Consider the following 13727-nt stretch of genomic DNA (forward strand, 5'->3'; position numbering starts at 1 on the left):
TTAAAACAACTTTGCTTGTGTATAATTGTCTTTATGGTCTAGAGCAAAATACATCTCCAAACTTTAGGTAGCCAGAGTCAAACACTGCAAGGCTGTGCTTCAATATTATGTTCCTAAAATCTGGAACGGTCTTCCTGATGAAGTGAGGCATGCCTAGACTTTGACAATGTTTAAATCCAGGCTGAAAACAGTTATTTTTAGCTGCGCATATAAAAACTGACAGTATTTCATCTACATTTCCTTTCCCTAATTTAAGTCAGGTCTGCCCCTGACAGGTGAACCAGGGGTCCTCTACGATGGAGGTTTCTTTGTCCTGTATATAACAGCCATTATCAGGTGTACGTTTAATAAGGCTTGAAGTCAAATTGGCATCCTCAGTTACCCGCTCTTACATAATGCATGGGGAAGAGTTAGGTACTCATGGGTGCCAAATTAGAGCCAAATGTCAAACCCAGTTCCTGAAATTAACATTGTAAAGCCAAAAGAGCACACAACTGCAGGGTCAAACATCTACCTGCAAAGAGTCAGTGCACAAGAGATAAGGCAGATAAGAGACACCAGAGTGTCCTGAGATCACATCGCAACATGAATAATGGGTATTTGGGCTTTTTTTGAGTATCCATCATTCATAGCTGCTGGTGTTCACTCTCTGATGCACCGTCTGTTACAAATACTGAATTATTAAGTGCTTCTAGTGACTCACCTTTCCAAGCAAACACATTCATTCATCCCATACTGGTTTTCTTGATTCTGCATGGGGAGGCTGGTTATAATAAAACACCAGAAGAGACCCATGTTAGACTTTCTCACCTCTGACCTGGCTTGGTGGCTCATTACGATGAGAAAAAAATCAACAAGCAGTTAAAGTTAACAAGCTGCCTCACTGTGTGGCTAAAGTGGGTAGACTTTCACCGTCAAAGCCCAGTTAAGTCCATGCATACCACATTTGAGTTTGCTCTGACTTAGTTTAGCTATAACTAGGAATTAGAGCAAGTCTTTGAAACAGGAAATCTATATTTCATCATAAAGGAGGCCAGCCTTTATGGTTGCAAATGTTACAGAGGTAAGCAGCAGATCCTCTGCCACTACTTACATGTGGCTACATGACTCATCTCAAACCAGAGACCGGTGACTAATCTCATAAACAAGCTTAGTATCACTACACTTATCAAAGCAGGGTTAAGAGTAATGGGAATATAAATTATACAACAAACACTGCATTGAATTTCAAACAGAATTAGCTAAAAAAGCAGGTTTTCCAAATAAACAAGTTGTTCACCCTTAAAAATGTCTTTAGCTGTTGATGGAATAACACTGCCACCTGCTGGATAAAGGACGGAGAACCTGAAATGTCCAATCAGATTAAATGGATCATAAAGGGGTTTAACATTGTAAAACACACTCAGCCAATTTATTAAAGCTCTGTGATATGGTGAATAACCACATACATCAGACATACATGTATGTGGACATACATCTCAGAGATGAATAGTGTTTAAACTTCAACAAGTTGTCTTCAATACCTCTAGCTGCATTTTACTGTCTTGTGATGAGCTGAATACTATTTTGTTAACAAGCGACTGAACAGGTATTTCTAAAGTAATAAAAGTCATAAAAAGTGAGTTTGTGAGGCAATTCTAAAATTTTTAAAGTACATGCATTTGGTCAGTATCCAGGATGTTTGTCTTTTAAACAGTAATTCTGGTTCACCCATAACCCAAAAGTTTATGGGTCAAACTATTTAGGTTTCCTTCACAAATTTCTGATAGGTTAGCTGACACATTTCAGTTAATTGGAGGCACACCTGTCGATATAAGTTGTAAGGCTACACATTAAACACATTGCTTTTTTGTTTGACACAAAGAGAAAGTCAAAAGAAATCATCCAAGATAATATGAAGAGAATTGTGCTGGTAATTCAGTGACATCACAGTGAAACATAACCTGTACCAACACAGTCCGAAAGGCCCCTCAGTGAGGAAGAAGTCTGTATTTCAAGAGAGACATGTCCTGTTGTCTGATGAAACTGAAGTGGAACTGCTTGGTCATACTGACCACAGTTACATAGAGAAAAAAATGGGGATGCTTGTATCACTGTGAATGATGGGGATGGCAGCATTTCTAAAGTAAATTTCAGATACCATATGGTGAAAACTTTAACTAAAATAGATGACACATTTAAGGTCTGCTACATATGGTCAGTTTTATAGAGGTGCAACCTAGGTTGACGGAAAAACAATAGGCTTTTGTGACATGCAGCCTGCCTTTAACAAAGTGCAAGGTGATACACTTTAAAGAGCTACTCTGTCTGGAATATACAAAAACCAGCTAGGCTTCTTTGTATTTTTGAATGATTCATAAAGAGCTGACCTTTTTGGCTGTACAGAGGCTGCTGCTTCCCTCTTTTTGCTCAAAATATTGCGGTAGTCGTTACACTAAACACATCATTTTCAGTTCCTTAACACTGAAAATGATGTGTTAATTTTTGGAGACCTTAATATCTCCAAAACTTAAGGTCTTCATCTCAGAGTTTATTTACAAACTGTAGTATGGCTTTTTGTGTTGCTTATGGAGAAACAGCTTCTTTCTTTCTGAATGGCCTTTCAGTCCAGGACTTTATTCATTGTTTGTCTCTGGGTCAAACAACCTATGTCCTTCCTGTGCAGTAGGAGCAGTGATGTTTACAATTGCATATAATTGTTGAAACTGATTAATTAATTGATTAATTAATACTGTTGGACATTTTGAAATTATACCGAAGGATGAACCAGATTTGGCGAGGTTTACAGTTCCTTGTCTGATTTGTTTTCATTTTTTCATGATGTCATACAAGAAAGCAGGGTTTAAGGCGTTACCTTAAATACATAAACAGGTGTGGCTCCATTAAACTCAAATGTGATTTAACGCAACAAAGGCATATTCATCTGGCCATTTCCACATTGTTTGAAAATGAAGTCATTTCAGTATGAATTTGAATAAAATACTAAAAATAATCTACCATTGCTGGGGTTTACCAAATAAAAACAACCTTGGTAATCATAACTGGGCCAAGATATGAAAGGAGTAGTCCAGATGTAATTTGGGTCTGGACTCTGGACTAAACTGCATGATGTGCCACTGTGGAGTTTTTGTCAGACAACACAACATAAGAAAAAGACAAAAAAATGTAAAAATGGCGATATGTTAAAAGTCATATTTCAAATAGAAAAAACAAATAATAGCTTTTAAGTGTCTGGTTTCACTAATTACATTTCGTTTACCCAACTTTAATAACTCTTGTATCAATATTTCACTAGTTCTATTTTCCCCTGACTGCCTTGTTTACCAAATAGTGGGGGTGAAACTGGAAAAGCACTGGTGTTGGTCAGTCGCTGTTTTGTTTACACACTCACCTTTTCGTTGTCGTAGCTTCAGTCAGAAGGGAGTGGCATCGGGAGTGGAATTTCACTTCCTGTTGTTTCTCAGGTGAGTCATCTGAGAAATGTTGTCAATGCTCCGGTTTGAGTCGACATCAGAGTTTCATGTGTGTTCCTTTTTTATTATTCTGTGGAAGCGCTAAGGGTACCTGGATTTGACTACCAGGAAGTAATTCTTCAGTCACTTTCGTGAGGACTACGTTTGGAGGACGGAAAGCTTGTGTTTCACTCCTTGTGCGGAAAGAACCCACCTTTTTAAATAAGACTGACACTTTTTCTTCTCAATTTGACTTAAGATTTCTTTCACACAACTTCTGCTTTTAACTGACTGGGAACTTCGAGGAGACAATTAGAATGAATTTACTTTTTGGATGCCACTTCGCAGCGCTCTTCTTAGTTGGCTTTTTACACCTCACCGCTGGCCAGAGCACTGCCGAGACCTGCATGTCCAAATTCGATAGAGGTAAAGAGAACTTTATGCTCAATGCCAATGAATCGGTGAATGAAGGGGCCACGTTTCTCTCGTCGCCGAAAGTGGGGAGTTACATGGACTGCGTAGTGTCCTGCTGTAAGGACCCGAGGTGCAACGTCGCTCTGATGGAGAAACAAGGCGAGGACACCATTAAAATCTGCTATTTGTTTGACTGCTTATACAACAAGATAAACGCCTGCCGCTTTGTCAAGAAGTCAGGATATTTCAGTTACGTCCTGAAGTCTCTCTCCAAGGAACTCATCAGACACGATGGTACTACAGGTAAGTGTAAACCTCCGTCAAATACTACCGAAATACTTTAGCACTGGGACATGCTTTGATGATTGTCTTTTGCAATAATAAACCAATTGTTCGATTGTTAAATGAGTAAAAACATAATTACATTTTCATGTATAACTGTAATTTTAAAACATCACCTGCAAAGAAAGCTGAATAAGTTATCAGATGGTTTTGGTGTTCTTATCCAGGCAGCTGATTAAGCAACCATCTTGTGTAGGTGCTGTCCTAAACAGGAGCAAGTATTACAGGAGAGCCTCTTGCCCTCAGCCATTGGCCCAGAGCTATGGCAAAAACAAATTTAATTATTGAGTTATTTTTAATTGAATAGAAGTAACAAATTTACTGCATTGTGAACATGAGTGACGTCAGGGGGCGAAGTACATCACACAAGGCAAGAGGAGGTGTGGAATATTCCGAATGTTTGTGCGTTTCAGTTGTCTTTTATTATTATGTTGAATATAAAAATCTAGTTTAAATGTCTTCTCATCCATTTTGACTCCTCTAAATGATTCTTCCATCCAGCCAAGATTAGGAATTTTTCATTTGAAAACAAAATCCTTCAGAATGGGTCGATTTTGTTTTGATTCCAAATGAAAATATTTGGAAAAAAAGAAAGAAAGAAACGAAAATAAAAATACTTTTTTGTGTGAATGTTGAAAATCAAATTATCCAGATGTCACAGGGTGAAGCATGCATTTTACAAGCAAAAAGTGGACACATGTTTTCTTTTATTTTTTTGAGTTTGTTATAGCATGACAGATATTTGAATTACGGTTGTTGTTTTAAAAAGAAGAATAAAAGTTTGGTTGTCCTATTTTTTTTTTCACTCTGACATCTTGGTCTGCTAAAGTTGCTTATAAGGGTCAGTGCTTCATCCTGTGATGTTACTGCCCAAATTTGCATAACTTATCTGACAGATGAGTCCCGAGCAAGCTTTCCTTGTATTTATGGATGTGCAGTGACATAGATTGTATGTTTTCTGTGTGTACTGTATTTCATTAGTCTCAGTGAAATACATTTTTTCATTGGGAAAAGAAAAAAATGCTTTTTTATATCCAGATTGAGATTTTATCCATTGAGATTGCAATGGATAAAAATGCATTTTTCTGTCACTCATCCAAATTCTACATTGTTCCACTTCAGTATAAATTTTGAGAAAAATCAGGATAGGAAATATTGGAAATATTGCTTTCAAAAGACTTGAAGAACTATTTTTTTTGTCCAAGTCAAAATAAGTCTGAAGAAAATGCAAAAAATGTCCACTCTCCAAACTGGAATAGCTCCTTTCCCTACCAGCTCTGTTTATGAGGACAACAGATTTAGATCAGAATGTCTCAGTTTTTTATGTTCACACACTTCTGGAAGTGAGAAGTTGCTGAGAATGTCATGGTCTTTTTTTCCCTCTGCTTATTCATAATTGCTTTCCGGTGATCCAACTGATGTCATCTTCAATTATGTATTTTATATCCAAGAAGAAAAAAAGGACTCTCCGCCAGTGGCCATTGCAGGTCATGACATAGTGGCCCAGCCTAAGGAGAGTGTGACACTCAGTGGCTTCCAGAGCAGAGATGAAAATGTGCAGACTTTAACCTTCAAATGGACCATGGTTACCGTTTACCCATATGCGATCATTGAGGTAAGAAAAGCAACTTTAATTTCCGACCTGTTATTGCCAACTTAATTTTCAGTTTTGCAAACTGTCCCCTGTACCTCATTTTAACAACACTGCTGAGGCCGTAATTGAGTAACTCAGTATTGTCCTCCTTATTTTTGCAGGATACAAGTTTTCCTGATCAGATCACTGTGTCCAATCTAACTTCTGGAAAGTACACGTTTAAACTGACAGTCACGGACACTGCTGGTCAGTCAGACAGCACTACGATCAACGTCCTGGTCCTGACCCCTGAGGAGTCAGAGCGTGAGTGTCTCCTCTCAATAAAATGGATCATTGTTTTTTTTTCTCCTTTGACAATTTTGTAACTCTGTAGTTTGCTTGTTCTGTACCAACGTATGAAATGGAACTGTTTAATAGATACATTTTTAGAAAGTATTACCCATTTAAATTATGGATGACATTTAAATATTTTTATTTATACAATCCAGAGAAAGAGCTCTATGGCACGCATGTGCTTAAAAAAAAAAGAGGAAATGATGAAAAAGTTTGCTTTTAGAATAGTGATAAATGGGAACAAGTGCTTAGGAGATGTAGTTACTAATAAGACCTCACTGACGACTTGAGAGCAGGACACAATTTAGAATATATATAAGGAACTAACCTCCAGAGTTTCGGTTGGTGTTAGTGTCTGTTCAGGCATTCCTCTTGTCTTACCTCGCTTTTTCCGTTGAAATCGCTGTGGCACTTCTAAACAACTCTGATTTCTCAAACTTTTCCACTTGGATTTTTCAAATTTTTTTAGCCATAGCTTTTATTGTTTGTGCCAAGATAGATAGATAATTTCCCATCAGCTTGATTTTTCCGTTTTTCTGGTTCTTTGCATGCTTCTGTGGGCTGAAGGCTCATATGTTAGTTGGAAGCAAATGTGTTGAGACATGCTCACACACAATAAGGAAGTAGAGATAAGAACGTGACTGTTTAGATAATTACACAGTAAACTGACATTGTACAGGAAAGCATGCCACCTTTAGCCTGGAATAACTGAATAATCCAGATTACTTACTTTGAAATGGGTTCTGTTGAGAAAATAGAACGCAGTATTACAGTCAGTGTTTGTTTTTTGGTTTTTTTCTACTGCTCCCCTGATACCATCTCTCCACCCCCAACTCAAGAAAACTTGCCTATCTGGTTTCAGGTTGTTGCACAACAAGACTTTTATCATTGTTGCTGTGTGAATTGAATAAAAGTGAACAGGAGTCTTAACTCTCAAAATTCTATTGACTTTATAAGTACTAGAAATGTCCCACCCACACTGAAGCTCAGTTACCTATTAATAGTTTTTCAGTAGCTTAGTGGAAAATCTTGATTGTTTAAATCATTTTTTGTGGTGACATTTCTCTGAAATGTGTTACAAAAGCTGCTCTTTAAATGAATGCTGATGCAGAGAGTGTATCATTAACTTCAGTGAGATTACCCAAATCGGCTTTTCTCAACATTCTTTTGTTTTCAGAACACACCACTTCATTATTATTATTTTTTTTTTTTTTTGCTTTAGTGCATGTCTAGCGGTTACATAATATTAAAACGGGAACTTGGTAGAAACTTTGAAGGAAATGAGCCCCATGTCTGGTGCCTTGTTCTAGAAAAATGTGGGTTAATCACATTAGCCTAACCTCTTGCCGTTTTCATTTTCATCTCCCTGACAATGTGACATTAAGGGACAAAAAAATAAACTCAGGCAAATCTTTACAAATTAGAATAGCCTCTAAAAGTGCAATTATTCTGCCGATTTGATACACACAGAAAACACACACAGTCACCTCAACGCCCATGTTCCATAGAAAATGAATGGAGAGGGATATTCTAAATTGACATTTAAAACTAAAAGACGTCTTATAAACCTTTCTGAATATAAAAACTTTGAATCTTCAGACGGGGTTTAGACAATAAAACATTTTCTTAAACATTTTTTTAAAATGTGCATAAAGTGGCATTTTTGATATGGGTTATTAGACAGTCACCCAGAACGACATCTGAAAGGGGTGGGTCACCAGAGAACTAAAAGCTTTCTGCTACAAATAAAAATGCATTTTAGGTAGTTGGAGTGCAACAGAGAAAGGAGCTTTCTCAGGGCACCATACCTGCAAGAACCATGACTGAGTTTTATATTTATTTTTCAATCTTACAATGTTAGGCATTGTGATTAATCATAGAGCTAGAGTGTGATTAATCTGAATGCATTTTTAATTGACTGACAGCACTAATATATACATAATCTCAAGTTTGTCTAAATGTGTGTGTACACGATGGTGGCATGCATAAGTGTAGCAGCTCTTTGTTCTCTTGAAAATTTGTATGTTTATTTTATTATTATTTTAACCTTTTTACCACCATTTGGAGTTGCCTCCTAGTTTTTACTGAGCTGCTTCAGTTCAGTGACAATAATGGCTTTCATCCATTCAATATTTCACTTGTCAAAATCAGAGTGAGGTCCTCATTTTCTGGTTCTGCTGGAAAGGAAATTGACAGCGTATGCCTTGTGAATTTCCTCAAAATCTTTGAAATGGCACTTATCCCTGTTGCATATGCACACTTTTTACAATGTATTTTCCATCCACACTACATTCCATTGGAATGCTGGGCCATCTTCTTTAACATTGTGATTCAGCCTCCTTTTGGACGGTGTGGCTGTCTGCTGGGCAACTCTCAAGACAATAGTTCTCTCCATGATTATATAAATTATTAAATTGACTGTTGCATAAATTCTATATTAAAACTAATTTTAACATTTTCTTAAAGATGGAATTTTGTGTTCTTATTACATAATTTACAGAAATATGTTACTGAATGTTAACCTTTTTCAGAGGTTTGATTTTATGATATAAATTACAAAGAAATCTGTTTTTGTTTTTATTTTTATAATATTCAAATTGACATGTACCTGTTTACAAAGTTCTTGATTTTTGTGAGTAAAATTAGATGATTGGGGGTTTCATGCAGTTTGTCAACAATGTGTGTGTGTTTTAGTCTTTATCCTAAGTCTTTATATGTTGTCCTTCCAGACCACTGCATGGTTCCAAAGAAAGTTGGTCCGTGCCGTGGTTCATTCAAACGCTGGCATTACAACGCTGCCTCTGAGAAGTGTGAGGAGTTCATCTTTGGGGGTTGCCTGGAGAATAAGAACAACTACATTAAGGAGGACGAATGCAAGAAAGCCTGTCATGGCACAGGTAGTTTTTATTTTTTTTTTGTTTATTTATTTTTTTTGTTTTTTTAACTGACTTTTTTAAAATTTTAAATCAGCTTTTTCCCTATTATAAAGCTGATTACTTGGTAATGTAGTAACTAAGTAATAGGTTTCTTAGTTGCAAATACTGTAGGTTTTTCCTTGTTGGTTGCATGGATGACCATAAATATAGAAATAAAATATTAAACAGTTTTGTGAGTTAAAAAGGGTAACCAGTTACAAGTAAATATTAAATAATGCTTGAACCAACCCACTTCTTGATTGAAGACTGATCCAAGAAACAGTTAATCTTCTCATAATCTGAATATGAAATTGGATGTCAGAAGTTGATTGAATTGTCTAAAATATTATGGAATGTTATGATGCATAGTTTCTTTCTTTTTTCATATAGTTTTTACTTTTTTTTTTTTTTTTTTTTTTTTTTACTTTGATGCAAACTAGGGTAACCCATAGCCTTCACAAGTCATTAAATTATTATAATCTCAGTGCAAATAGCATATTTTAGAGACTTGAACTTACCAGATCTGAACTTTAAATTGTAAGGACTGTTGTTCTTTAAAGGTTCAGTAGGTAACTTTTACAAATAAATATAAAAAAAAAAAATATTTGTTAAAACTGTCACCATATGACAGTATGTTAGGAGACTGTGAAAAGTTAGATTTCCACCACCTCCTCCTTGAGCTATTGCTGCTGTCTGAAGAAATTCACCACTCCGATGTCATCTCGGCCGAAAATAACCAATCAGAGCCAGGAGGAAGGTCTTAGCATTGTCAATCAACAAAGTGTACTCACAGCTAAATGTGCTAATGGCGGAAAAACAGCATGTCATTGGAGGAAAACCATTATCTGCTATCATCAGCGGCCTGTTTCAACAAATATGTAAAATACTATATTTTTAATAGAAGTTATATACTCCAGCTTTATGGTCTCTTAAAATGCATTTTGATTGACCTTTTAGACTAACCAAAACAACCTCTTATTTCATGCAGACAGACATTGCATACCCTATATTTCTCTAAATACCTGATCAAGAATGACTCTCTCAATGTTTGCTAAGCAGAGTTATTGTTTGCAGCAAGCAATAATTTTTCCTTGGTTTTCTTTCTTTTTGATAAAGGTGGTCCATCTGGGCGAGGTCTGCATATTGCAGGTAAAAACTAGCACTTTATTTTAGCAGGTATTTTGATAAAGAAGAAACGTAAATGCACAATTAGACATTTTAATATTCACAGAGTTTTTATTGTCTGTGTGGTCAATGAATGCCTTAGTTTTTTGCTTTCACTTGTATCAGTGCATGCTTCTATTTGCAGAATTATAATATGGCCCAGCTGATTATTATCTGTTGTGTCTGTGCCACAGGAGAAAAGTGTGGAGCTCCATGTACCGCTGATCAATTCAAGTGTGATAATGGTTGCTGTGTGGATAGAGGACTGAAGTGCGATGAAACGGCACAATGCACGGATGGATCAGACGAGAAGAACTGCTATGACTGTATGAGCTTTTCCATGCAAACCAGACCTAGTTCTCATTTGACTAATTTAATTAAATGGTTTGATTACAACATGTTTTAGATGCCATATTAGAATTAATGTTAACATTAATTATGTCCTGTTTGTTTATCAGTTCAAAGCAACTTTCGTACTCTGTTGGACCTTAAGTTGGCTGGAAAAAGAGGTGGTTTGAATTTTCCATTTCCTTTTGATTTCTGCCTTCTAATTCACTTCCCTTCCTTCTTCCTGAATATACTCTTTATATATCACAGATACAGGCTTTAGTCCTCTGTTTTGAAATCATAGACCTTATCATTTTTGTACTTTTTAATTTTTATTAATTACAGTGCACTGTACGGATGAGCCAGAAACAGGAACTTGCAGGGATAGCTTTACAAAGTGGTACTATGATCCCCGGTCGCAGAGTTGCACCCGCTTCAATTACGGAGGCTGTGACGGAAACGAGAACAGATTTGAATCTCAGCAACAATGTATGCAAGAATGTAATGGTGTGACAGGTGAGTTTGTTTTTATTTGAAGTTGGATTGGCCATTTATACATGACTCAAAGAATTACTGTAGATGCAAAACTATGTTATTTCTGCCTCTTTAGACCTCTGATTTGTTATCATGTGCTCTTATTAATCAACAAATATGGAATATATTCAAGTTTTGACATTGCCTTGTCTATTTTTAGAATGTGTAATGCATATGTTTTTCTTTTATTACAGAAGAAGATATGTTTGACAAACAGAACAAAGCTGAGAAACAAGAGACCGACTCCAATACAAGTAAACAACCCCCCACCCCTTAATAGTGTTAAACTAAGTTAACCTATAGAGGACACATTACTGGAATGATTTGCATAAAATATAATTAATGTGTTGAACCACAAAGTCTTTAGTATATATTATGTTTTATATACCCCCTCTACAAGGGAGACTAAATGCAGGAAGCTTAGCAATTTTTTGACATATTTTGAGTAAAACAAGTACAATAACACAAATGACTTGCAATGACTTTAGTTCAGTTTGTCTGTATAGTTTCAGTCCATATATGTAAAATCCCATTTGGTTTGAAATTATTTCAGAATAGTCACGACGCCAGTTTAAAATTTTTATTTTTTTACCTGTAATTTGTCTTCTCTGTGACTTAACTATGAAAATGTATTTCAGTTTTTCTGTCAAAGGTCAAAGTTTATTCAGCTCAATTTTCCAGTTCAAGTTGCATTGAGTATCCATAAGTTTATCTGTTTTAACCAAAATGTTTGTCATTATTGGACAGGTATTATTGCCATTGCTATTGTCCTGGGTATAGCAATCGCCATTGTCCTTGCCATCCTGGGGTACTGCTGGCTGAAGAACAGACAGCCCAGCCACTCCCTGGTGTCTACTAGCAGCAAACCTCTGTGAAACCATCTTACTCTCTTCTAAATGCTTTATCACAAAGACTCTGTGTTTGGAAGTGCAGGAAGACTTGTTTTTTCTTCTAATTAAGTCTGTATGTAGATATGTTTTGAAGAGGATGAATTCAAAAAGCAGAAAGTCTTTGAAGAAATGTGAAGTGTTGCTTTAAGTGCTGCATGCTACTGGAATAAATTGACACAGGAATCTGTAAGATGAGGTTAAGTGGGAAGGATACAGGGGTGCCCAAAGTGGGTCCTCGGGGGCCTGTATATTTCAGTTCTCTCCCTGGTGGTAGTAACAACCTTTTCAGCATTGTCAGTGTTCTTCTTAGGCCTTCTATCGAGCCATCATTGGATCCAGGTGCGTTAAACCATGGAGAGAACTTAAACATGCAGGATGCCGGCCCTCGAGGACCCACTTTGGGCACCCCTGGATCAGAACATCATGGCAGAGCATCAGAAGAAACCCTCCCATTAGAATGCAATATTTGATGTTTTCCTCCTTTCATTTTGTATCAGTTCTAATTTAACAACTTTTACTGTTTATTGTACATTTGAAAGCAAAACTCCTTTCAACCAAACCCAGGAGATCTCGTTTATATGTACACTTTTGACATGAACATGTTTTGTTTCTTGCAGGTTTCTTACTTTAACCTTATTTTACACATTGTTGTTACATTCCATTGAATTTCACCCACATGCAAACTGTTGTACATAATCTTGGGTTTAAAAAAATATTTTCTTAGAAGAACTTTTATCAATTTTTCTTTTACGCTTCAGTTTTTTTCATAAGATTCATGTTTAACTTCACTATTAAATATTTTAATTATCTGATACATTTGGAGATATAATTTGATATAGACTGCTTTAGCTTTACTTATGTCATGATCTGTGTCTTAAATAAAAACGTTTAAACCAAATTTGTTATTTTTGAAATTATTTTTAGAAATATGCATCTTACACAGTTGTCATTTTTGCTTTTTATCTTTTATTTATTAAGGCCTGGACTTAATCTTACTTATGCCTTCCTAAAACGGTTTCAAAAACTTAACTGGTTAAGCTAAGTTTTCATAGAACAACAATCCTGTCTTATGAACCTTTAAATCGTTTTCTTTATTAAATGGACATTTTCTTAACAGCTTAATCACTGTTCTCATCTGGGTAATTAAGGATAGTGATAGAAGACCACTGACACCTCAAGAGTTTATCAATGATGTTTGGGGACCCAAATTTTGTGAAAAAAATGTTATGAAAAACCATTTTATGTAGGAATCTACAAAAAGATGATCATTCACATTTATTAAAGACCAAAAAACCTGTGTAACTACTCAGGTTATTTCCACAATTGGAACGTCTTCACAAAACGTTTGAAGTAAAATCCCCTTAACAATTCCAATAAATGTTGGTATTCTCTTCCAACGTTTTTACAGAGCTTTTTTCCATTTCAAAGAAATTGGTTATAGATCAATATCATTTCAGTAAAACAAAAACATAGGAGTCATTTCACAAGTGTAGCTTTTGTTAGGCAGTTACTCTGACTGAAACTGCTTTTCATAATATGTTTTTATTACATTTCAGCTGATCAGATCATTGATGGTGTAGCATTTTCTCCCTCTATTTTCTTTTTATTGTCCTACTTCTGTTAAAAAAGTCGCTTATTCAAATCTTCCAACAAATTAAAGGTTGATTTTTTAAAAAGTGTTCACATAAACTGGTCACGTTCACTGTGGACTTCTTCTGAAACTTATCTGGATTTATACTAAATGAAGACACCAATTCATCTG

The 13727-nt window shown here is 35.9% G+C and overlaps 1 protein-coding gene across 2 annotated transcripts; it reads left to right on the plus strand.

Annotated features, from left to right (window-relative positions):
* The first annotated feature begins 3372 nt into the window (after nt 1-3372).
* spint1a (serine peptidase inhibitor, Kunitz type 1 a) lies at nt 3373-12863 on the plus strand. 2 transcript variants are annotated; one of them, XM_044141860.1, is made up of 11 exons: nt 3373-3464; nt 3553-4169; nt 5660-5823; nt 5964-6105; nt 8865-9032; nt 10167-10199; nt 10409-10540; nt 10673-10723; nt 10887-11057; nt 11270-11329; nt 11823-12863. In XM_044141860.1, the coding sequence occupies exons 2-11, from the start codon at nt 3770-3772 to the stop codon at nt 11948-11950; spliced, it is 1449 nt and encodes a 482-aa protein (XP_043997795.1). In that variant the 5' UTR covers nt 3373-3464; nt 3553-3769; the 3' UTR covers nt 11951-12863. The 2 variants fall into 2 exon arrangements, with proteins under 2 accessions (XP_043997795.1, XP_043997794.1); XM_044141859.1 differs by having other exon boundaries at nt 3402-4169.
* Nucleotides 12864-13727: the final 864 nt, after the last annotated feature.

Source organism: Gambusia affinis, linkage group LG16 (genome assembly GCF_019740435.1).
Source record: "Gambusia affinis linkage group LG16, SWU_Gaff_1.0, whole genome shotgun sequence".
In the NCBI taxonomy this organism is placed as follows: Eukaryota; Metazoa; Chordata; class Actinopteri; order Cyprinodontiformes; family Poeciliidae; genus Gambusia; species Gambusia affinis.